At 42.7% G+C, this 24,722-nt stretch overlaps 3 protein-coding genes across 9 annotated transcripts; 2 read left to right on the plus strand and 1 right to left on the minus strand.

Annotated features, from left to right (window-relative positions):
* Positions 1-26: 26 nt before the first annotated feature.
* Positions 27-6,728, minus strand: LOC115741456 (zinc finger protein BRUTUS-like At1g74770). 4 transcript variants are annotated; one of them, XM_048281311.1, is made up of 12 exons: positions 6,374-6,728; positions 5,115-5,333; positions 4,647-4,841; positions 4,248-4,567; positions 3,915-4,146; positions 2,143-3,701; positions 1,825-2,043; positions 1,582-1,719; positions 1,227-1,461; positions 1,080-1,139; positions 790-861; positions 465-700 (listed from the first exon to the last, which is right to left on the minus strand). In XM_048281311.1, the coding sequence occupies exons 1-12, from the start codon at positions 6,680-6,682 to the stop codon at positions 602-604; spliced, it is 3,657 nt and encodes a 1,218-aa protein (XP_048137268.1). In that variant the 5' UTR covers positions 6,683-6,728; the 3' UTR covers positions 465-601. The 4 variants fall into 4 exon arrangements, with proteins under 4 accessions (XP_030531220.1, XP_048137268.1, XP_030531219.1 ...); XM_030675359.2 differs by having other exon boundaries at positions 466-687; positions 6,374-6,727; XM_030675360.2 differs by lacking the exons at positions 1,080-1,139; positions 1,227-1,461 and having other exon boundaries at positions 27-687.
* On the plus strand, positions 6,712-17,535 carry LOC115741458 (protein EARLY FLOWERING 5). 3 transcript variants are annotated; one of them, XM_048281314.1, is made up of 10 exons: positions 6,712-6,736; positions 10,410-10,502; positions 10,784-10,877; positions 13,304-13,389; positions 15,125-15,174; positions 15,283-15,349; positions 15,425-15,506; positions 15,583-15,995; positions 16,220-16,753; positions 16,863-17,535. In XM_048281314.1, the coding sequence occupies exons 2-10, from the start codon at positions 10,422-10,424 to the stop codon at positions 17,076-17,078; spliced, it is 1,623 nt and encodes a 540-aa protein (XP_048137271.1). In that variant the 5' UTR covers positions 6,712-6,736; positions 10,410-10,421; the 3' UTR covers positions 17,079-17,535. The 3 variants fall into 3 exon arrangements, with proteins under 3 accessions (XP_048137271.1, XP_030531221.1, XP_030531222.1); XM_030675361.2 differs by lacking the exon at positions 6,712-6,736 and having other exon boundaries at positions 10,253-10,502; XM_030675362.2 differs by lacking the exons at positions 6,712-6,736; positions 10,410-10,502; positions 10,784-10,877 and adding an exon at positions 14,429-14,507.
* A 2,175-nt stretch (positions 17,536-19,710) lies between these two features.
* Positions 19,711-24,196, plus strand: LOC115741439 (HIPL1 protein). Of its 2 annotated transcripts, XM_030675333.2 has the most exons (7): positions 19,711-20,761; positions 20,900-21,057; positions 21,492-22,289; positions 22,373-22,598; positions 22,762-22,940; positions 23,252-23,481; positions 23,643-24,196. In XM_030675333.2, exons 1-7 carry the CDS (start codon positions 20,665-20,667, stop codon positions 24,040-24,042), a joined length of 2,088 nt encoding a protein of 695 aa, XP_030531193.1. In that variant the 5' UTR covers positions 19,711-20,664; the 3' UTR covers positions 24,043-24,196. The 2 variants fall into 2 exon arrangements, with proteins under 2 accessions (XP_030531193.1, XP_030531194.1); XM_030675334.1 differs by lacking the exon at positions 19,711-20,761 and having other exon boundaries at positions 20,924-21,057; positions 21,511-22,289.
* The last annotated feature ends 526 nt before the right edge of the window (positions 24,197-24,722 follow it).

A 24,722-nucleotide genomic window follows, 5' to 3' on the forward strand; every position in this document is an offset into this window, starting at 1 on the left:
TGAACAATGTTTTACACGTGACGAGATCGGATAATCTCTGCGACTGAAGTTTCATTTGTCCTGACTCTAGATCAGTATATATCAAGAAACAATAAACCATACATACAACTATTCGTCGACAAACAACTGCAGAAGCATCTATGTAACTCGTACAGCACAAATCGAGTCGTTGAGCTCATTCATTGTTGTTGTTCCATCGAGTCCCTTTAACTACTTTTGCAAAAACTCAAGCAGGATCAGTTATCAGATGAAAATCCTAGCAATCGTTTCAGAGATATATGAGGCCAGGAGCTTCTACGGTGCTGCCGTTGTACTGTATAACATTACAGTAATTGGCAGACATTTGTGACTGAAATTTTTGCAGTTTTGGCACACCAGAAGCTCTTCCTACTCACTTCATATTCTCCCACTATGAAAAGGTAAGCTTTATATTTCCTCGATCACTGGAATTTGCATCATGTGAAGCAGATACATAGAGCAACTCATGCGAGCCTGAACCCGCTTGAAGAAGAAAAACAATCAACATCGTTCTTTGCGCTATGCGAATGCCGAGGAGAGTTGTCTGATGGACGTCTTAGGTTGGAGTCAAAGCAGCCTTGTGTTATATGAACCGCAATGTGCGCACTTGTGATACAACCAATGAAAAGATGCGCTTCCTCTCTTCTCGCAGTCGTTGCAGAGAATAACCTGTTAATATGTTCTGTCCGTCATTTTTCGATGTAAGTAAGGACTTGTGAGAGAAGAATATGCGCTGATTAAAAGCGAACTAAAGCATTAAGCTACATCAACCTGGGTCTTGCCAGAATATTCGTCTGGCATTTGCTCTTCAGCCAAAAGTGTATCCAGCATTTGAAAATAACCCTGCACAATGTTGAAATCTAGTATCTGTCAAATAAATCCTTTTGTATGCTAGGTTCTTGTAAACTCCTTTTCGCATTTCGTTCTGTCGACCAACAATGTTGGCGTCATGCCAATCAAGAATAACAACCACCTTGTACACTAAGAAAGGAAGTATAATCAAGATGTCAAAGGATCTTAGAGGACAATATAAGGCTCATTCCTGCTAATGGGAGACTAACCTGCATGTTTCCTAGAGACTTGCTACAAATCGGACATGTGTAGTGAGTACAGGTATACTCCTGGAAACAGAATGAGGATCGTCAATCTAAAAGTCCAATATTTGTACGGAGAGGCATGAAGACTAATCACGATGAAGAAATGCATACCCGGAAACATGCTGAATGCATCAAGTGGCCACAGGGGAGGGCCTTTACCGGAGAGTTCGATGTGAAAATGTACTCATGGCAAATTGGGCAGTTTTCTTCTAAGCATTTCTGTCTGCATTTGTGAACTGCAAGGGAGCGCGACATGCAGGCATTGCAGTTCATGCAATGGAAGTACTCGATGCCCAATCCCTTTCCCACGCGACACAAGTTACAGTAAGGGCAGTGATAGATTTGCCTGTGAAATAATTAACGTGACTTGTTTTGCCGTTAAAGGAAAGAGCAGGACATACAGCATGTTTTGGCATTGAAGACCGTTAGCTCCCACAACTATGGTTGCTAAAAGATGTTCTCTCACCTTTCATCGTCGTATATGTTACAGATTCTGCAATAGTATTTGGCCATCAACAAATTGTCGCACGAAGCTGTTGAGCACGTGGTTCCAATTGGCTGAATCGTCAAACATTTCATGCACATCATTTTGGTAATAGATTTCCTGCATCACATCGAAAGATCAGCGAAAGTGCTGAGGACTAAAGTCAGAACCTAAAACTATGAGAGAAGAAGAAGATGCTCAAGAGTCGTGTCATACTGCACGCACCTGTCAACTGAATGATAGTTTTCCTCATCGTGGCAACGCCTGCACGAGTAGAGCTGGTCGCAACATGGGGCGAGAAGCTTGCAGTTCCTCTTGTAGTGCTTGCATCCGTAAGTCATCTTGAGCTGATCACGATAAGATGGAGAACGACCAGGTATGTCTTCTCCATCGCTCGAGACACTGAGAGCCAAGTTAGATTTCTGGTGGGCAGTAATCCAACGACTGGATATTCATGCAAGATAGAGAACACTGTGAATCGGGTAGTCTAGTCATTGCTTAAAAGTGGGAGTAAAAAACTAAATGATGATTCAGAAGTGCAACCTCATTAACAGACTCTGTATGATGGATGATTTCTTATGCAGATCCAAGGAAGAATCACGGGACACTCTCCTAATTGCAGCTTCCAGTTCTTCTTGACTCATCGCAGAAACATTCTCTTGGTCCTCGGACTTATGGCTAACTTGCAGATGTTCTGCAGCACCATTAGAAAGTTCTGTGCACTTGGAATACTCCACATCAGACTTATGCCTGTACAATTTTCCTTTATCAGCTGAGCTCATTTTCAGTTGCTTGGATTTGGAAATGGTAGCACGCCCTTGCGGTAAGTTGACTACTTGGTTCCGAATTTTTTCCCCGCGTTCCTCGAGGATGTCTTTGGACGAGACATTCAACTCCACCTCCTTCTTCACACTATCCCCCTCCCACCATTCGCGCATCCACTCGTCGAACATTGTGTTTCTTGTCACATGTCTCCATGTGGACATCAACGTCTGCCGTTCTTCGGGTGTCAAAGACTCCATAAGCCACGGTATCATGTCTTGTAGTACCTCAGCTCTTATTCTACCAAGCATGCAGCCTATGATCTTTTCCTGTTCTGCAACAGAAAAGGATGCTCTAACTGAAGCCCAAATTTCAATTTCCTCATTTCGGATGTGATCAGAGACTATCCTATGCATGGACCTGCACATATCCTGAAGCTTTAAACATAGATGATGATGCCTTTGCCTCGCACTTAAATCAGAATCATTTGAAGAGATGTGCAATTTAGAGATCTTATCCAGAACGGACGATATATCGCTAATGTGTTGAGCTTCGAGTCTGTGGTCAATGGTGTAGGAGAAGCTCATGTTCTGAACTTTGCCCTTTTCTTCGAAAGCTGGAAAAGCTACCTCATCCTCTGTATCACTGTGGATTTGATACAAACTACATATTAGAACAAATCGTTTCTGGAAATCTTCGAGGAAACCGGCATCTTCCATTAGTTTAAGTGATTTTTGGACAAGATTTGTAAGATCTTTCTCCATAACCTTATGGAAGAATAAGATAATATCGACTGGCTCCCACCGATCCATATTTGAAATAACATCATTGTTCACTGCGGAAAACTTTGAGTTATTCGATGCCTTCGGCCTCAAAGAAAAGAACGAGCTCAAAGCAATTCTACCAGAGTGAGATGTATTCAACTTAATAACAGCGGCCGAATCAGTTCCCAATAACCTGGGATAAGATCCTCTGCAAGATTTATTATCCGCTTGTGAGGTTGAAGCAGAAAACTCGGCTTCTCCCTTGAAATGTTCAGGCAGTGTAAACAATGTCGTCTTGAACAAATATCGTGCGTCCGTCCTGGATTCCCCGATGGATTTCTTGCCTGAACAAGTGATGCGGAACCACTCATGCAGTAGCAAGGTAAAAGAACTGCCAACCTTGTTGTCTCCTCGGTTTATGTTAACAAGAATGGACCTCGATTCCTCCGCTGATAAACGAGCCGAAAACCAAGTGATCACGCATTCGATCCATCCGAGAGGCAACGTGCATATGCTCGTGTACAGAAGCTGCATTTGCATTTCATGACTGCAGTTCATGCTAATCACGTTAAGTACCTGACAAAAGCTGAAATAATGTGCATGACTGTATCATAGTCGAAAATGGTTCGGAAATGTAAATAACTTCCTGGTTTAACAAAGAAATATTTGAATGTGCTAATCTAGAAAGATATTATCAACCCTCAAATGTCCTAATCCAACAGAATTCGGCATTAAAATGTTGGCCTAACTTAACTCTGTAAGGGCCATTGTGTACTGGAAAAAGTGTACCTCTATCTCTTGGTAAGAAAAGAATCTGTTGATTTCCATTTGAAACGACTTCAGTTCGCGGGAAAGCTGCTCTATAAGATCGCATCGGAACATCTCATCTTGCGCATCAATGCGAAGTAACTGTTGAAGACGTCCAATTTGGCTCTCGTACGCAAACCAATCAAATGAGGAAAATTCACGGCCATCAGCTAGTTCATTTAGTTCAGGATAGTAAATTTGACACAATGCATTGCTGCAAGTTGGAAAGAAGCATCAAGAACATAAATCATCAGGAGAAACGAGGTAGCCCTCGATAAGGGAACATGTGAAGTAATAACGAAAACTATTGAGTACCTATACAAGACTAGCACATCTAAAAGGAATTTCAGCTGCAAAAGCACTGCCGGCAAATTGGAAAACGTCCCTGAGCTTTTGAGTAGATGGAGCGCCTCTAGTGCTGTTTCGAAATCTCTCCTAATGGCGCCGTGCCAAATTTTGAAACCATTGGTCAGAGAGAATTTTGGAATTTTTCCAACACTTTTAGCTCGCGGCTGCTGCTGCTCGAGAGTGCTTTCCCCACTTGCAGATCTGCCGTATAATTCACACATCGATCTAATCTCGACATTTCCCGTCAAGTATGACCAATCTTTCTTCCTAAGCCAGCCTATCATTACCTTTTGCACAAGACGTTTGAACTTATTAAACGCGGGAAGTAGAATGCGGTGCCTTAAAAAAGATTCGGCATTGGCCTACCTCCTGCAGCAGGGTTTCTTCAGGGACCGTTTCCTTAACAAAATCGTTGATTTGGTCCTGTTCGTCAGGGGAAACGAAGGAGATCATCCATGGAAGTAAATTCTCTAAAAGCATGACCGGGACACCACATAGGAATTGCCAAACAAGTGAAGCCTGTTCTTTCCGGGAAAACCGTTGCATCAGCAGCCAAAACACCTAAAGTCATGTAAACTGAAGTCAGAAGAAACACAACTGAGCAAAGTTAATCAATGAGTAATTACTTCAGAGAAATAGTGAGACTATCTAGCAACTAACAAGCGAGCTTCCTTGCACATAAAATGCGCAAATGAAACAGCTTTAAGATCATCTGATCCTTATACGTGCTAAACAGTACGAACGAGCTGTGTATCTACTCATCTGGAAGTCACATGCCATCACCATACTCTTAAACTGCTCAAAATATAGAAATGGATGGATTGTAAGCGCTACCTGCTTTTCTTCCTTACGCATATGCTTGCAAACGGATGACTGGACGGTGCTGAGGGAAAACACGAGCTCTTGATATGGCTCGGGCTCATTGTCGTCATCCTCCATCAATAAATCAAAGAAACGAATGGTCGAGTTGAATAGCTCGCCTATGCTCCTATGTTCGAGTGAATATGTACACACTACATTTTTTACATGTGAATCTAATGCCGGAAATATAACCTGCCGGGGAAAAAGCAAAGAACCAACTTTATTTAATAGAATCATTGCGATATATCACCTAATATATTACCTAAAGATACCTATGCTAGACATGTTGCAAAGATTATGATAATGCCCGGCCCAGTTTTCAGGAGTTTCATCTCTAAAGGTTGGTGAGTATGCCAATTATGACTTCAGATAAAAGTTTAACTTAAGCGTCGATTAACATGGAACCGAGGCATTTGAATTTTTTCCTTTTCAGCCTTTTCAAAGTGACCTGTCAATTTGCACCGTTTTCGGTGGTCCGGCAGTCAATTGGCTTTCTTATCTTGAATGGTCCAAGAACTCAGAAGTTTCTGCAAGAACTTCGTTAAAGGCTGTGTTGATGTGCATGTTAGCAGTGGACAGCAAAACGATAATGTCGATTCCCCCTTCGGAGTGAATTAGAAAAGCAACTACAGATTATGATCCTGAACTGTGATTGAAAGGAGAGAAGAAAAGCATAAAGCACTCTGCATAAGAGCAATCAATTTGTTCCTCCTTTCCAGAGCTATGTATTCTCAAGACATGATGCTCTTTTGTCTGAGCTAATGTTCTGAATCACTTCCCACTATCTTCCAGACCCCACCATGGATAAAGCTGTATATTCCTTGTGAACAAGTATTAGCTGATAAAGCCCATTGCTCTTGGAAAGTCAATCATGCCTTGCTAAAGTTGCATAGAGATCCAACTATGGAGCCTCAGGAAGGCACAACCTTTTGACCTTACAAAGATTCTCATCTTATTCTCCTCGATCTTCTACTAAAAAACCGAGTTTAAGCTAATTGCCGAGATCGCTTTTGGTACCAGTTTCGATTTCTTTAACCCAATAGCAAAATGAGTCGGGTGGTGATTTCTCTCAAACGCTAAATTAACTAAAGATTGCCCAAAAGGAGAGGATTGAAAAAGGCTCTGTTGTCTTCTCCCTCTCTCAGCATCCAAGCTAAAAAGAACAGGAAGCAAACTTTTTGTATGACAGCAATCCACACCCAGGTAACACAGTGCCTGATTCTGATCCTAACCTCATCTTCCGCAGCGCTGGGGTACTCATGTGCCAGCATCAAGAACTCAAACCTCCCGCGGAGCCCCCGCAGGCGTTCCCGGCGACCGTGGGGCCCCATCTCGGCGAGGGCAGCCGCACCGCGGCAAAGCTCGGCAAGCTCAGCGCGGAACGCCTTGTGGAAGTAGACCAGCAGGAGGATCGGGGCCTCCGTGAGCCGGATCCCAGAGAGAGATTCCTCGGCCGCCCACAGGAGCCGTGGCGCCACCTCCTCCTCTTCCTCCTCCTCCTCGGTGCTGGGCTGGCATTCGGGTGATTCGCTGCCCCCCATGTGCCGTGAGAACAAACATGTGGGGTTCGAAGAGATTGAGAGAGAGAGAGAGAGTAGAAGCGGAAGAGGAAGAACAAGAAGATATGGCGTGGAATTTATCGACGGGGTTTCGAAGAGTTCTCTGTTCCGTAGCTCCTAGTCGTTCCTGAAAGGTTGTGGGGGAGTATTTTTAAATTTCGGTTACGTTTTTAAAAATCGGTTGACACGGAGGCGCGACAGCAACGTCGTACCCAACGGCCTTAGGATCAACGTATTCTCTTGTTTCTTTCTATGCTGTCCTTTTTCTCTTTCCGACATTAATCGCATCGTTAGTTTGCTCTTTAGGGGAAACGATCGCCATCAAACGAATTTTGTACACTTTATTCACGTGACCGCATGCATTGTGCCATTCGATCGACCCATTAAAAATCCGAATCGAAACGAAACGATCAAATCAAACACGAGCGACGGACAGCTCGAGCTTCAATTCCGGCTTGAACCGTTATTTGTTTGTCTTTTGAAATAGTACCTTTAGGTCGAGTTCCTATTATAGCCCGAACCTTTTCTTGCCTCACAAAAAAAAAAAAAAAAAACTTTTGAGTTGAATCTCAATTACGGTGCAAATTTTTTTTATGAAACTTTAGTTTGTGTCTCAATTCTAATCCAAATTTGTTCCTCTCAAAAAATGAGAAGAACTACGACAAGAAAATGTCCTGCTAGAACTGGGACCCGACACAAAACCGATACTTTTTAATGAGACAAAAAAAAAATTCTGATTTTTAAGGAAGCGTAAGGTTCTGGTCAGAATTGAGACTCAAATTTCTGATTTTTAAGGAAATAGGGTCGTAATTCTTCTCATTTTTCGAGAGGAACAAGTTTGAATCAGAATTGGAACACAAACTAAAGTTTCATAAAAAAAAAATTTGAACCATAATGGAGATTCTAACTGAATGTTTATTTTTTTCTCATGAAAGAGCACCAACTTTTAGTTGAGTAACTTTTTTTTTTTTTAAAAGGCCAACTTTCGCTTGTGTCCTAGTTGTACCCCGAATTTGTTTGTTTCACAAAAAAAAAACACACACACACACACATTTTCGGCGAATATCAGTATTTGGCCTTCAATAAGCCTACGCCGAGCACGTGTGGAATAACTCGTTGAATCTGTAAGGACAACATTGTAATTCAATAAAAACTAGACGGGGACCAGATTCGGATACTGGTTAAAAGTTGAAGTCTTTTTATAAGACGAGAAAATGTCCAATCAGAAGTGGGACCGGACACAAAACTGACACTTTTTTATGAGATAAAAAAAAAAGAATTTTGGACTTAATAATTGGATTAATATATTCAATCCGGGGCGAACCATGCCGAAGCAATAGGTCGTCGTCACGGAACGGTCCATGCCATTGCCTTTGGATATACAAATATTCATGCACGTACTATATTTGCATTCGATGTGTCCCGGTCAATTTATGACGTCATCAGTAGGTAGTGATTTGTTTTTCTTATGTTATATTTTGCATTTGATTTCGTCCGGTTGCGTCCGTGCTACGCGCGCAAGTGCAGCTTGGTGAAGGCACGTGCCGCCTTGGTCCATCCACGTGCCGTCCACGCCCCCTCCCCGGACCCCGTGGAGCTGGTGACGTGGCACTTGTAGACGTGGCAATTGGGCCACCTTCCTAGTCGATAAACAAACGAACAATGAACCAACGAGAGCATCGGTCAACGAATTGCATTAGATCTAACCCGCCTCTCTTGCACAAAATTGGATGGCAATACGTAGGATGGAGACTAATTCAATTTGTAACATGAAGAATCGCGATCAGATCATACCCCGTTTGTGTTGCCGATAGAAAAAAGATCGATCCCTTTCGATTTAGAAATTTCAGCTCAAAATCTTATACCGACCCGATTGTCGGGGCGATTTGCAAGGATCGAATTTTGAAGTGAACCTCGGACTTCATATATCATGTCTCAATGCAACGAAAATACAATATTATACCCTCACATCACACCGTTCAACTAATCAAAGACTCGTTTTTGGCAAAACATGAGGGGACAATCAAATGAATTAAACCCTTAAAACATCTGGTCCAAGTTCTCTTGAATCCCAAAGAATTCTTGAGACTAGGTCACAACTAATTAATACGTCCCCAACTACTAATGTCGAGTTCTTTGCAAGCTCTTGTTCGAGGATGGCAGCTGACTATGTTTGCTTAAAAATCTTACTCGATCTAGCTTGAAGATTTCTTTGGATTGTGCTGGAAAATGCATGAATCAGCAATGCTAATTTGGGGGCAATGGAGGAACAAAGATGACTGATTTCGAATACAGTTAAATCAATTAGGAATGTGCAACTGGTTCGGCTCTACCCGTGAATCAGATTGAACCGGTCATGGAAACAAGTTCAATTCCTCGGTTCGGTTCTCGGTTCCTAGTTTTGGTGCTACGCCGATAAGTTCCAACATGTGGGTGTTGAACCCACCTACCCGTTGGAGTTGACGAATCCTTCGGAGACCCTTGTTTCTCACACCGGGTACGCCCACGTGAGCTTAGGGAAACCGAAGTGTTACCCAACGACATGTGACCCCTGCGCGCGGGATGCGGGGGTTCGAGGGCAGCGCGCCCGACACGGGTGTCCCGCTTGCCGGTCTGCGAGCGGGGGTTCGGGGGCGGCGCCTCCCGACGGGAGTTCCATTGCCCGGTCGGCGGACGGACGGCCGCCCGCACGGTGAGTGAGAGCGGGGTTCGGGGGTAGCGCCCCCGAAACCTCTACGAATTTGGGCTTTTATTTAAGCTGGCCCGTATGGTTGGGATTAAGAGATTTAGGTTTTTTAGCCCGTTTTTGGACATATATATTTTGCCTGGTTTTATCATTGTAATATGCGAATTGGCTGTAAACCGAAAAATATAATGAAAATCTCTTTGCGGGACGTAGCCCTAATCTTGGGGTGAACCCGGGTAATCTCGTGCGTCTTTCAATTTTTCTCGATTCTCTATGTGATCATCTGATTCGGTTCCGATAAATCCCTTCACACTCAAAAACCGATTAGAACATATTTTTTTTTTATGAAATTGGAGGAAGAGGAATTGACTTTCTTACATGATCTTAACTTTCCTATTGCTTTTATATTTATCTATGTTTTATAGCGATATTTTGCTTTGAGTCGGTTTGCTGCTCATACTATTTTGCCGTATCTGCTATTGTCTTGATTTAAATAAAAAAAGGTTCCCTAGTCGACCGTGGAATCAGACCGGACAAACAGGACAGGTTAGGAGTTCGGTTCCATGGCTTCTAGGTTTAGAATCTACCCACCTTAAAACCGATCAGGCGATCACCCTTAAAATCGATACGGTTCGGATTATTATCCAAAAGTTCTACGTTCGGGCCACAAAAGAGGGTCGGGTGCGCTTGCTGGGCTCGTCTCGCGATGAGTCAGATTCCACAGACATGGGCCCGACCCGTATCGCCAAAACGGGCCTCAATTTTAATACGGCCCCCATCTTCATAAGCACGAGGGCCGAACACCAGGGGCAATTTCGCCATTTCGGACACGTGGAATGCGGTGATTCGCGGTTTAGAGAGCGTGTTTTCGTGTTTTTGTGCTCCTCCGCCGGTGAGCTCTGGCTCTGCACATTCTGGTCTGGTTTTTGGCAGCGCCAGGGGATCGTTCGTTCTTCCGATAGCCAAACCCCTCATCGATTTGATCTCGAACGCTCAATCGTCGTCCTCACAAGCCGCACAGTAAGAGAGAGAGAGATGAAGACGACGAAGGGAGGGAAGGTGATGAACCCTACGGACGCGTACCGGAAGGAGCTTCGCAAGAAGGAATTGAAACGGGTGAGCGATTTCTGTTCGCCGGCGACCTTCTGTGTTTTCTTTTTTCTTGAATCGTTTATTTGGTTACGGGGTCCGTCGAGTTTTTGCTTGCCCTAGCTTTTGGACTCGATTCCTCACTGCCTTGGAGTGATCGACATGGCATGTTGTTAGGTTTAGCTGCTTTTCCCCCCCGTCACGTAAATTTTTCTTCTCATCATTGGACATTCTCGGCGTTGAATCAGCAATTGGTGATTGCTCTGTCTGATTTCTTAGCTTGTCCCTGTCCGTAATTTTTGTTCCAGAACAAGAAGGAGAGGAAGAAGGTGAGGGAGGTGGGGATTCTGAAGAAGGACCCTGATACCTTGAAGGAGCAGATTGAGAAGCTGGAGATGATGAGTAAGTGTTGAAATTCTTGATTCCCCCCATTCCATCGCCGCTTGTTATTTTCCTTCCGTTAAGGTGGATTGAACTTTTAGAGATGCAGAGATGTGATGGTTTATCAAGATTGTCGTTATGTTCTTTCTCATTACTTGTTGAAAGAAATATCATGCATTAGAATTGTGCGACTTCTCCCTTAATAATGTAGATGGTAATCAGAACTTTCAAGTTTGCTTGACTGGCTTGCTTTACCGTTCTCTTACTTATTTTTCTCGAAGAGATCCTCTCTCTCTCTCTCTCTCGAGCGCGCGCGCGCTCACAGAGACTTCCTGTTCTTGTCGGAGTGGTTGGGCATAGATTTAGTCCTAACTTAGTTCAGCATCGGCTCTATAGGGCACAAGACCATTCTGAATAATGTAATCCTACATTATGTTTAAGTATATATGAGTGTGTGTCCAGTGGCATCTAAGTGTGCTTGTCAAATGACACATTGTGTTGGATGAAGTTTGTAAGTCGAGAGGACCTATCACACTTGGGAGTTTGCAACATAAGCACTTCAAAAGTAATTATTCTTTTCGTTCTATAAGGACTGATTACACTACTAGAGAAGGACAATTTCCACAAGGAGAAAAGTGCTTATCCTATCTGTTAGAGAAGGACATTATCACAAATGGAACGTAGTGATATCGATGGTGTAAAGATACGGATAGTGAGCTTTGTATAGTGATGGCCTGATGGGATTTCAGTGGAGAAGTCTTCTTCGTATAAGAAACAATTAATACAGTGGTGACTTTGCGAAAGATACCATGTCATCAGCTGAGCGTGCTCCAACTTTTTTTTTTTGTGCAGTTTTAATGACCAAGATATGCATTGTAATAGGCAATACTAGTAGCATTCCATGTGTTGCATGGATGTAAACTTTTTTCATCTGTGTAAAATTGAAATATGTATTTTGGATATTATTAAAATTATATCCTATTTAATTTGAAACTTCCTCTTCTGAACAAAATAAGTGTGGAATTAGGGACTGGACGACACTTCGAAAATTCCCAATTTTCGTTTTTATATTGCATAGGGATCTTTTCGATGTTATCAACTACATTCTGGTTAATAATAGAAAACTTCCAAGGAAATACTCATTAGAACGAGTCACAAAAAAAATGGTGGAAGATTCGTTGTTTACTAATTTATAACGTCAAAGCTCATTAGACTGAATGTTCTCTTTTGTTCAACAAAACACGTGGTATTGAATGAGGCAAGCACAAATTCTTGTTGGAAGCAAAATGAGGAGAGTGCAAGAAAAGTACTCCTTGCAGGGAGATGATCAATCACATGCAATTTGGACTTTTATTTGTCACTCTTAAAGAGCAATCCTTAAGGAAAAGTTTGTGATTATGTATTGAACATAGATAATGTGTTTTTTATATGTTGATTGCGCTTTGATTGGTTGAGGGGTATCTTGAATGTGGGTTATCGGCGTGTAGAAATAGCAAGAATTTCATGCATGTTTAGCAAATTGCTTGTATCTTGTTCCCTTTTTTTCTTTTGGATTTCGAAAACCATCGCATCTTTCAACTTGCTTAAAATTGGGGAATTTCGATACAATATTACATTCCTTTGCTTTTCAAGGACCTTCAATTGTATGTATTTGCTGTGCCTGATCACCCAATCCTAAATCGGGTTGATGGGCTGGCCCATTAAGTGTGATGTGATTACTATTGTGATAAACTACTACTCTTTCGAGCAAAGATAGCAAGGTGAGTAAGTCGGACCGACCGAACCGGGAACCGCCCGGATCAGACTGGAGGTCCGGTTCCTGGTTCTGGAGGACGGCGGTTTGGTTCTTCAGTCCTTAAAATTGTAACCGGTGTCCAGGCAATCCGCTTCCGGTTCTAGGGGTACAAGATTGGACCAAACCGAAAGATTTTAAATTTTTTTTTTTAATTTCTTAAATGTAACCAAAATGTATTCTTTCTTTCCCTGCCCTCTTCTTCCCCTGCTCATAAATTTTTTATGCCTCGTCGTTTTGCTTCTCGGTTGTTGTACTTTAGAGCTTGGACAGTGGGCACTTGGATTCTTTGTTGTGTTGTTTTGGGATATCATGAGACATTGAATAGTTTACCGGTTCCATTGGACTGCCCATGAGCCGATCACCCCTACTAGATAGGCTTGGTGTCCCAAAAAATATTCTATTGCCCTCTCTTTCTGTTTCGACTTGTGTTTTTTTTTGCCTGTCTTAAATCTTTGCTTGGGTTTTGTACATCTTATTGACGAGGGAAGAGAGTTTCGCATTTGGCAGATTTCTGTTAGTCTTTGTAGACTTTCATCCTTGTGCTTGTCTTGTATCTCAATGTAAATTCTTTTTTCTTTCTGATTTGTGGCTGCACCTTGTTTTCATAGCCTCTTCTGATAGGTCAAGTTCACATTTTTTGTTATTGTTGCAGAAGCTGATGGTGCTTTGGATAAAGCTAGAAAGCACAGGAAGAGACAACTGGAAGACACACTTAATCTTGTTCTAAAGAAGAGAAAGGTATGTTTATTCATGTTCTTTCATGTTTCTTTAAAATTGTGAAGTCTAGTGTTTTCAAGTAAACAATCAAGTCCATAGGAATTGCAGGGAATTTCAGGACTTGATTAGATATTCTTCTGGATGATGTCATGCTTCTGTAGTTATATCTTTCATCGTGGCAAAGAAATAACTCGAGATTCCTCCTGCAATTGTTATTTTTGTTAAGAAGGTTTATCTTTCCAATCTCTATTTCCTGTTGTTGTATTGTAAGTGATATACTTGAACAGTTTCCTTATCAATGCAATTTTATCTCATCAAAAAAATCGGCAAGCGAAGCTTGTGCGTTGATGGACATATAGATGCTTTGCCTTGTGATTGAAGGGACGTCTTGGTAGTCAGTCGCTTTTTTAATAATTAGATAATTTATTTTAAAATTTATGCTCAAGAATGTGGAATGATTTTCTTTCCTCCAAACGATGGTTTTTTTTTTTACTAAAGTTTGTGCTAAGCTTTCTTGCATTGCATATAATGAGGGGTGGTTGCTGTCACCTGTATGTAGCTTCCTACTTCCGTCTATGATACAAAATCCTAGGACATGATCTGTAGGGATGAACCTATTGTTTTCTTCATGCCCTTTGTATCTCTGCTGGATGAATTGACAATTGGTTTGTTTTGGTAGAGGATAGCAGAGAAATGAGATAGAGGAAAGTTTCTCAGGACAGGTGTTGCTGATGATGTTATGCTTCCCTCACCTCCCTTTTTGTTTGTTTTTACTTTCCTTTATGTCCATTGGCAAATGCTAAATTTTTTTGCTCATGTTCTTAGTTAACATCACGATTTGGTAGACTAAGTTTTGATGCAAATTATAACTGTATAAATCTCCAACTAAAACAGCAAATGCTTGATAAAATATGATATAATTGAGACATTCTGGCAGAAGGAAAAGCAGGTGTGGCCTTTTTCTATAAAAGTCAATTCTATAAAAGTCAATTTTATATTTCAGTTTTGTTACATTCAGCTTTGTAAACATTAGAACTTGAGAGCGTCGTGTTATTTACAGGATGATAGACAAGACTGATGGACAGCTTGTGATATAGTTCTTGTGGTCCTTGGTATGAATCTGGCTACTGAGTCTCTGGGTAATCCCTTTTTAATTATTAATTTAATCAGCTCTGAGGAAGGGATTCCTATTTTTTACATATCTCCAAGCTAATTGGATGATTGGCCAGACGATTGTTGTTCGGAGAGGTGATTTAGCTGTCACAAGCGGTAACATGAAAATCTCGCTATTAATACCTATTTGAAAAGATGACGATGCCTTTAATGGGTGGTATTTTGAATAATTCTTTACTTTTCAATTAAATTAGTACTTGGCAGTACCTTTTTGCTGTCGAATACATGAGAGAGGATGAAGACACTAATTTGACGATGTTGATGTTTGGGTGATGCTGCTTAAGAATCGTTCACGGACTATTCCCCCCCTTTCCAGATTGGCTGAATTTTAAAGTTGATGGAGAAATGGGACAATGTAATTGGAGCATTCTTCACCCTTTTCATTATTGATGCGTGGAAGTTCTTTGAAATGTAATCAGATGGTTGAGCATTTCTTTTCTTTTCAGATGTTCTCTCCATCAGATTATCTTCTTTTTTCACAATATTCTTTTACTGTGCCATCTTTAAAATGGAATGTAGAGTGTCAAATAACCTAAAAATCTGGCCACCAGTAATGAGTGGGCTCTTTTGTGTTATTGTGCAGGAATATGAAGAGAAGATGCGTGAAAAGGGTGAAACCCCTGTCATGTTTAGGTAGGCTGTGCTTCTTTGTTTAATTTGCACATTCATATGTATTGTGTCTTTATTTTTGTGTATTGAGAAATGCCTTCTCTAGAAATAGTGAGTTTTTTGGCTTTGCAGCCATCTGGGACCCCCCCGAAGAAGGGCAAGTGCAGATGAAGAGAGAGTCAAGCACCCCAAGCCTGAGGTAATTTATAAGTAATTTGAAACTTTAGACCCTTTTCTATTTACACCCCTGACATGATCTCCATTTTTGGTACAGGATTCTGTATACTATCATCCTACTCTCAATCCTACAGGAGCCCCGCCACCTGGGAAGCCCCCAATGTTTAAATCATCAATAGGTATTGGTTTTGTTCTCACTCCTTGCTTTTACATGCTCCCTCGTCATTTGTCTGAGTTAGCAACTTTGTGCTGTAGGACCGAGAATTCCATTATCTACGGCTTCTGCAAGCACTTCTGCGGGTGCATCGTCATCTAATTCAGGCGCAGAGGATGATCCTTCTGCAGTTCCTCCTCCTCCTCCTCCACCTCCCCCTCCTCTGCCATTGGCCTCTGGTGATGCCCCTGCCTTAGACGCATCTCTGCCTCTACCTCCTCCGCCTCCACTGCCACCAAGGCCTGCTGCCACCAATGGCAGTGCTCCTTTGCCTCCACCACCTCCAGGTCCCCCTCCTCCTCCTGGTGCACCACCTAAAGAACCAGTTGCACCTGGCCCTTTACCTCCACCGCCTCCACCTCTGCAACAATCTGCTCAGCCACCTCCTCCTGGGGTAAATGATAGAATCTTATCTACATTGTCAGCAGATCACCAGGGACCTGAGGATACTCAGGTAATCTCTTCCTATACATGTGTAGGAGTAAGATTGACTAGTATGCTTAAGCCATTAATCTGAAATTGATGGAGATCGAAATCTAAAGCTTAGAAGTAATATGTGGATACTAGCATGCACAAGTCTTTACTCTAACTTGGATATTCTTGCTATTTCTCATGCTTTAGTGATAGACATGAATGGAATTTAATGTTTACCTGTCCTCCTTTCTTTCAACTGTGAAGGTATCTGCCATGCTTCCATTACCACCACCTCCTCCAGGATTGCCACCGAAGTCTGCAGGTAATCCATCTGAGGGCTCAACTGAAAATGAAGTCAGTAATACTTCCGACAACAAGGATGTCACTAACTTGGTCCCACCACCACCACCTCCTCCAAGGCAACAACAGCCAGTGCCTAGACCTGGTATGATGCCAACCATGCAGCCTGATGTGTTACCACCTGGCATGTCACGTTTCCGGCCGCCGCCACCTCCACCAGATATGCGGCCACCATTATCTGCTGCCGGGCTTCCCAACCAGGGAGTCCCACCAGGAATGATGGTTCCCTTGCTTCCAAGGCCACCATATGGCCCTCCACCTGGAGCCCCTCTGATGATGAGGCCCCCGCTTCCGCCCGGTCCACCACCCACTCTGCTAGAAGATGATCTCTCTGCTGTTAGGCCACCTGTACCCCCGAAGCCATCATATGTGAAGTCAGCAGCCCCAACTGTTGTTAAAAGGCCACTTGCTCAGCACACGCCGGAACTTACGGCCATGGTTAGTCCATTCTCCTCTGCTCACTGCTATCGTTGCATCTTCCTTTTCTGGCCTTCTGTGTCATATTCATTACTTGGTAGTTTAGCTGAGCATATTCATGTGGCAACAGGTTCCTGCATCTGTTCGGGTGAGGCGAGAGTCTGTGGTTCCAAAGTCAAAACCAAAGCCAGCAGTCCCAACGACAGTAGTGGCCCCGCGACCCATGACTCCTACAGTTGTGAAGCCAGAGGTTGTTAGTTCATCTTCTTCTGCTCCAAAGGGCATCGATGACTCGTACACGGCTTTCTTGGAGGACATGAAAGCACTTGGTGCGCTAGACAGTTGAAAAATGCGATAGCAGCTTTTGTTTTCCAAGATCCAAGGCACGGGGAGAACTTTTAAAACTGGCAATTTATGGGGTATGTGGCTTCGCGCAAGTACTTGTTAACTTCTGTACAGCAGTCTTGAATGCTATCGAAGTAGCGCTACTTGCATCGGTGGGTCCTTCTTTACTGCCAAACTTATTTTGGGTCGCCAGATGATCGCTCTTGCTTTGTCGTAGGGAGAAGTGGAGACATGCAGTTCAGATTCTGTTCCCATTAGAATTATCTACTCATTTTGTTCATTCGAACTGAAGGCAACTGGTCTTTCCATTGTCTGTTCAGTATTGATCAGCTACTAATTAAATTGCTGTGGTAATTTGAGAGAGTGTAAAGTTTTATGGTTTCCATTCTCATTTTTCTATTTTCTAGCAAAAAAGAAACAGGAAAAAGATGAAGTAGTTCATTTGTTTCATTTGGAATTCGCCATAAAGACTTATACACAAGCCTATATATTGGCATGTTACAAGGTTTTGATGCGTTCTCGATGTGAAATGAATATCATCAATGATATTTATGAAAAATATTTTTCTTTATCATGAAGTTTTCAATGAATTTGGCATGCCCGAAACGAGAAGAAGCACACAACTTGATAGGTCAAACTCAAAATCCAAACATCATTGATTAAAGTGAAAAAAAAAAAAAAAAAAGGAGAGGTGGTTTGCGATGGACGACGCTTTGCGATTAAGCCGGGGCGAACGAATAGTCCAAAGAGGGCGTCGGTGTCGCATTAACAACGAAAAAGGGCTGACCAAGAGGGGAGCTCAAGTCAATTCAATGCAATGCAAGTTGCAAACCAATTACATTGGATTCGTGTTTTTCCAAATGGCCCCATCTGTTCGGTTGACTCTGATAGAGACAAAAGCGTCAGAAATTTAGAACCTTCTTGTGAAAAACAACATGGTCATCTTTCCATTGGTTGGGTTGATGTGGCCTTTGTTGTTCTTCAACATAGGCATATTGGCCTACATAAGCTATATTCTCACATGATCTTTCTTACTTTCTCAGTATTTTGCGAGATAAACATGTTGGGTGACTGCAACTTGAGTATAAAGAACTACTGGAAAGTCGAACGGAGGGGAAAGATAGAGAGTTTGGTTTGTTTGCCCTAGAAAAATGACTTTTTTTGTAAAGTTGGAAAAGCAGCCTCTCATTGCCTTGTAACAGAGGTGAGTGGTTTCAAGGTCGGTCCAGGTTTCACCTTAAATTTGAAGCCTATCTTGTCCATTGGTTGGGTTGATGTGGCCTTTGTTGTTCTTCAACATAGGCATATTGGCCTACATAAGCTATATTCTCACATGATCTTTCTTACTTTCTCAGTATTTTGCGAGATAAACATGCTGGGTGACTGCAACTTGAGTATAAAGAACTACCGGAAAGTCGAACGGAGGGGAAAGATAGAGAGTTTCGGTTTGTTTGCCCGAGAAAAATGACTTTTTTTGTAAGCTGGAAAAGCAGCCTCTCATTGCCTTGTAAATGAAGTGAGTGGTTTCAAGGTCGGTCCAGGTTTCACCTTAAATTTGAAGCTTATCTTGTCGCAACTGGTTCCTCAATTTTTGGATTCCGAAACCTACCATGTCAATAGGCTCCATGGTCGGTTCTAGGGTTTTCCCGAAAACCAAGCCATTTTTCTTCTTCTTTTTTTGTTTCATTTTCAGTTGAACAAAATCAAAGTAAATGCAACAACAAAAATCACCATATATCAGGAGCAATAATCCATAAAAGAGGAACACATAAAATATAATAAACAATAAAATGTTTAAAGCACTTAACATAAAAAAAGTTCGCGGATTCCGGTACTAGTAGTTCAGTTCCCGATCAATTCTTACCCAAGAATTGGGAACCGAACCTCACAATACCAGTTCCACTTTTCTTGGAATTGGGAACTGGATCGATAACTGCGGGAACTTGGAACCGAACCGATTCTTATGGCCGGCTCGGTCCGATTCAAGATTCTACCCTCGGCCCTCCTCGACCCTACCTTGTAATTTGCAAATCACTAGTTATGTGAATAGAATCGGAAGAAAGAATGCTGCTCCAATTTAATCCCGGTCCTGAAAACGTTACCAAACACGACATCAACAGAACAACGACAAATGGTGACTTTCGACCTTCTCAAGTCAATGTGAAGAGCGCAATAAAGAAGAAAGCGACTCCGTCTCGAAAGTCAAAGCTTCAAAAACCCCTTTTTTCCATCATTTTCTTTCGTACTTTGCCAATATGAACAAAATCCTTCCTTTGACTAATCCTCGCCTGAGGACAGGCCAAGAAGAACAGCTCTTTCTCTTCTTCGTTCTCCTGTGAACCCAAGGGCGAAAATGGAAGAAATGGTCATCTGGGTCCATTATCAAACGCCACCTTCTCTTCTGTTCTGTGCTTCCTCGCTTAAGTTAATAGGAGACATCAAACCTTGACTCTTAGGTTAATTAACCATTTATTGCAGACGTGCAGGCGTGTTGTCTGGCAGTGATGATGTGCATGTGACGACCTTTTTTAAGTTCTTAGAAGAGCTTCCCGGCCAGGCACGGCTCCTGTTTTCGCGTTGTTTGCCCTGTCTCTGTCTCCTCCCATTTGGCCCTGTGAAAAACAGGCAAAAACATAAACAAAAGGAGAGGTCTTTTTTACAATCGTATCTGTCGCTGTGAACAGAATCAAATCATATGCAAGAACCATCTTTTGTTTCCACGCACAGGCATGTCTCCTCTTCTTCTTCTTTTTGTATTTATGCATATTTAGCAAGAAAAGGAGATCATGTCATCATCATGACACGCGAAAGTCTTGGTTTTTGCCCACTGTTTGACGCAAAGTGCGAGTGGGGTTTGTGTATTGTGTTTCTGTACACAGTTGGAAATTTTCTTGAAGTGCGTTTATGTCTTTTTGGGCGTGTGAAAGTGATATTACCGTTTGAGCTCACAGAACAGAGGCGATGAATTGTGGTCACAACACAGGACACAAGAAGCCAACGAAGATTTATCATGCCCACTTGGCGCTGAGAATCCGGCGGGGTAGGGTTCCTTCTCAACCAACCCCAATTGAATTCTTGGATTGAAAAGAGAAAAAAGGAGATTTATTCATGTAAAAAGTCAACTGTGGAGGCACCCCGGCACCAGCTCTGTCTCTAATTTTAAAGTCTTTATGGTGACCTGTTTTCGCCCAGTGGTTTGAACAGAAGAAAAAGTCTTAGAAGGCTTGTGAGTCGTGAGTCAGAGAGAGAGAGAGAGAGAGAGAGGAGAAGCTCAGGCTAAAGAGACAGGAAGAATAGTTTATATCTGCCCCTTCTGGATGCCGTTCTCAAGAGAGTATGTAGAGAGAGAGAGAGAGAGAGAGAGAGAGATTGGGCCAATAATGGAGTGAAATAAAGGAAGATAAGAGTAGTTGGGCAGTGCTCAGAATGTTCAAACCTCCCAAAGTTTTGGTTTTTCTGCAGATAAATGTTTCCAATTGTCAATTCGGAGCTGTGTTCCTTCCATATCTTCCACTGGGTGTCTATAAAGTGCAGAGGGTGATGTGAAAAAAAACCTACTTTGTTTTGGTTTCTGGAGATTCTGGTATATGATGGGTGGTCTTCTTGCTCTTGTCATTCTGGTTTCTAGCTCCCTGCTGATGTTTCCGAGTCCCACAGCTTCTCTTCCTCTGTGCACTGATTCAAGTGAGTTCAGATTCTCTCTCCTTGCTTTCTTTTACCCTTTGCATTTTCAAAGTTCGTGATTTGCTTTTGCCATGAACTTTTGTGCAAGAGATGCTTAGTTGTCTGAATCCTGTTGATATCTTCCTGCGATGCTAATAGGATCGCCAAGTACCCCGACTACCCCGTTGACATTCTGCCCTTACAATGGAAGCACATGCTGCAACTCCACTGAAGATACGCAACTGCAGAAGCAGTTTCAAGCTATGAATGTGTCCGGCTCTGCCTGTGCATCGATTTTGAAATCGATCCTCTGCGCGGTACGCCCTATGCTCCCCCTGCCATGTTAAAATTGCCTGTTGGCTGTTGAATGGAAGCTGAGATTTTGCACACATACTTCGATTTGAAAATTTTGCACATCTCTATAAGGACGTTGATTTCCAAGAGAAGTTCTAATGAGGCATTTTGGATAGTGACTTTCGGGCAACATGATTGTTTTCGTGGTCGAATAGTGGATTGAAAATGCAGTAGCTCTCATGATGCTCACTTAGCCATTGATCATGACCCAGTCGAAGTTTCGCATATAGAAAGTACGCGTGATTTCCTCTCACGTATCGTGATACTCACTTAGCCCATGATGAGAAAATTTCATCTAACGACACTCTGAAATTTACTTGATGTGCTTTTTATTGCTGTCTGTGAATCTTCCATAAAATTTTGGACTCATTTGTTTACCCTCTATTGCGGCTCACAGAAATGTGACCCTTTCTCAGCCGAGTTATTTACAGTAGATATCATGCCTAGGCCAGTTCCAATCCTGTGCAATTCGACTGTTTCAGCTAATTCATCACAGTCCGACCAAGCAGCGACTGACTTCTGCTCCAGAGTATGGGATACATGTCGAGACATATCGATATTCAACTCACCCTTTGCGCCTTCCTTACAAGGACAAGCCGGACTACCAGTCAATGCCAACTTCACTAAACTGACTTCACTTTGGCAGTCCAAAGGAGATTTCTGCAAGGCGTTTGGTGGAGCATCACTTGATGAATCCGTATGTTTCGATGGTGAGGCTGTTAAGCTGAATAGCACAGAAGCACCTAGCCCTCCGAAGGGGTTGTGCCTCGAGAAGATAGGGAATGGGTCATATCTTGACATGGTCGCCCATCCTGATGGGTCGAACCGCGCTTTCTTCTCTGACCAGAAGGGATATATTTGGCTTGCTACAATTCCCGAGCAGGGATCAGGAGGATCTTTGGAGATCGATGAGTCAAGCCCCTTTTTAGACCTGACTGATGAAGTTCATTTCGACACACAATTTGGGATGATGGGTATTGCATTCCATCCACACTTTGCAGCGAATGGCCGGCTGTTTGCTTCGTTCAATTGCGATAAGTCAAAGTGGGCCGGTTGTACAGGAAGATGTTCATGTAATTCGGATGTGAATTGTGACCCTTCAAAGCTACCGTCCGATAGCGGCGCTCAACCGTGCCAATACCAAACTGTCATTGCAGAATATTCTGCTAATGGTTCTGCATCTCAGCCTTCTATGGTACATACATCAACCTTGACTTCTTTTACGTTGTTGCTCTTTGAGGGACAGTTACATGATCAAGCTCCCATCGTTTTTTCCAGGCAAAGAGTGCCAAACCGATCGAAGTGAGAAGGATCTTTACTATGGGCCTTCCATTCACCGCTCATCACGGAGGACAGATCCTCTTTGGACCCGCCGATGGGTACTTATACTTCATGATGGGAGATGGTGGCTCGCCTAATAACTCGGGCGACCCCTACAACTTTTCCCAGAACAAAAAGTCGTTGCTCGGGAAGATCATGAGGCTTGATGTTGATAACATCCCGAGTGAGTAACAACATCTGCAGTATCGCCTTCTTTTGAATACGTTGCTAAATCAACCTAGCTGTTTTCCAAACCCACCTTGATGCCATCATCATTTCACCGTGCCAAGCTGTGGATTGTTAGTTTCAGGTTTATTGTCTGAGTTGCTACTTGTAATGTGCTTTAGGTGTTGATGAAATAAGCAAACTTGGTCTGTGGGGAAACTACTCTATACCCCGTGACAATCCCTTCACCGAAGATAACGAGTTGCAGCCTGAGATCTGGGCTCTGGGGATGAGAAATCCATGGCGTTGCAGCTTTGACACGGCGAGGCCTTCCTATTTTATGTGTGGAGATGTTGGGCAGGTTAGAAATATTTTCACGTTCATCATCTTTAACTAGCACTCATAGTTTTGTCCAAAAAGAACCGTCTCGATGGGAAAGTGTTGCTTCTGGGTGTATGCCATAGTTACTTGCTAAAGACCACTTGCAAAACCAATGTAACATGTCTCTGCCACTGGCTTCGGGCTAAACACTTCCTCTTAACTGAACTAAGTTTTTCTTTGCTGGGGTTCTTTCAGAAACTGTCTGGTATTTGGTTAGAGTGCTAATTGACTGATAGGCACTTCAAGACTGTCTCTGGAACCAATCTTGAAATCGATCATCATAATCTACAGGATACATACGAAGAGGTCGATCTAATCACCAAGGGCGGAAACTATGGCTGGCATGTTTACGAGGGTCTCTATCATTACGCCTCTGAAGGAAATACTTCGGTAAAGGCGATAAACACTATATTTCCTGTGCTGGGGTATAATCATTCTCAGGTTAATAACAAGCTAGGGTCCGCGGCCATTACCGGCGGCTACTTTTATCGATCAACCACCGATCCGTGCATGTATGGAAGGTTAGTAGAGATGCCCGTCGAATTGCATTTGATGTTCTGTATCTGGTTCTCATTGTGGATGTCTTTATTTGGTACTCATTGTGGATGTTCTGTATAGCATGTCTTGGTCTCTAAGTTACTGCAGAAAGGACCACTTAACTATAACGTCGCGCGTTCTTTAGGTACTTGTACGCGGACTTATACGCTGGAGGGCTCTGGGCGGGTGTGGAGACTCCGGAGAATAGCGGCAACTTTACTTCGAGTCAGATACCTTTCAGCTGTGCGAAAGACTCGCCTATAAAGTGCGACTCCGTGCAAGGAAGCTCTCTTCCGTCTCTGGACTACATCTACTCTTTCAGGGAAGACAATCGCAAGGACATTTACGTTTTGGCTTACAATGGCGTATATAGGGTCGTCCGCCCGAGTCGCTGCAGCTACACTTGCCCGAAAGAAAATGTTACCGACATTTTGACCCCAGGTCCGAGCACACAGCCTTCAGGTGCAAACCTGTTGGTCCACAGATACAGCAGTTTGGTGTGCCTAGTTGCCTCTCTGTGTTTATTCCTCTGGGGTAACATATAGCCTTTTCCCATGGCACAAATAACGTTGTAATTTCACGCAAATGCACGCTCTCCGGCGATTCCGACCGAGTGTGAGTTCCAATTTTGCTTGCATATCAGTGTTCTTCGAGGCGATGTTGCCGGGAATTGCTTCAAGATCATGAAAATTTCTTTGAACTATGTTAAAAAAATGCACATGACATGTTTTCACAGAAGAATATGAACTGCTAAAGTCAGTTGGGCAGTGGGGTTAACTGGGCCTCTTGCATCCAAACATTGACATGTTGGCCCGAACAAAGGGACCGGGCCGGGTCGGAAGAGATCCGGCCAGAAGGAAAAGGAAAATGTTTATTATTACCTAAGAAGATTGCGCCTCAAGAAACATATTTACCGACAAGGCCAAAGAGAGAGGATGGATTGCAGAACATACTTAAGCCAGGTCACATTGTCCACCTAACCAAGAGGAATAATTATGAAAAAATTGTCTAAAAAATCCTAAACTTATTTTAGCAAATTTAGTTCTAAACTTTTAATTTTGTCAATTTAGCTATAGGCCTTTTCACATCCCGTCAATTGAGTCCATTCGAAAAATTTTGATAGGAAATCACCGACATGAATGTTGGTCGTCCTAAATGGCACGATCGATCTTGACGTGGACGATTGTTAATATTTTTTAAATTTTTGTTTATACTTTTCCCTTTT

The sequence above is a fragment of the Rhodamnia argentea genome, chromosome 6 (assembly GCF_020921035.1).
Source record: "Rhodamnia argentea isolate NSW1041297 chromosome 6, ASM2092103v1, whole genome shotgun sequence".
NCBI lineage: Eukaryota > Viridiplantae > Streptophyta > Magnoliopsida > Myrtales > Myrtaceae > Rhodamnia > Rhodamnia argentea.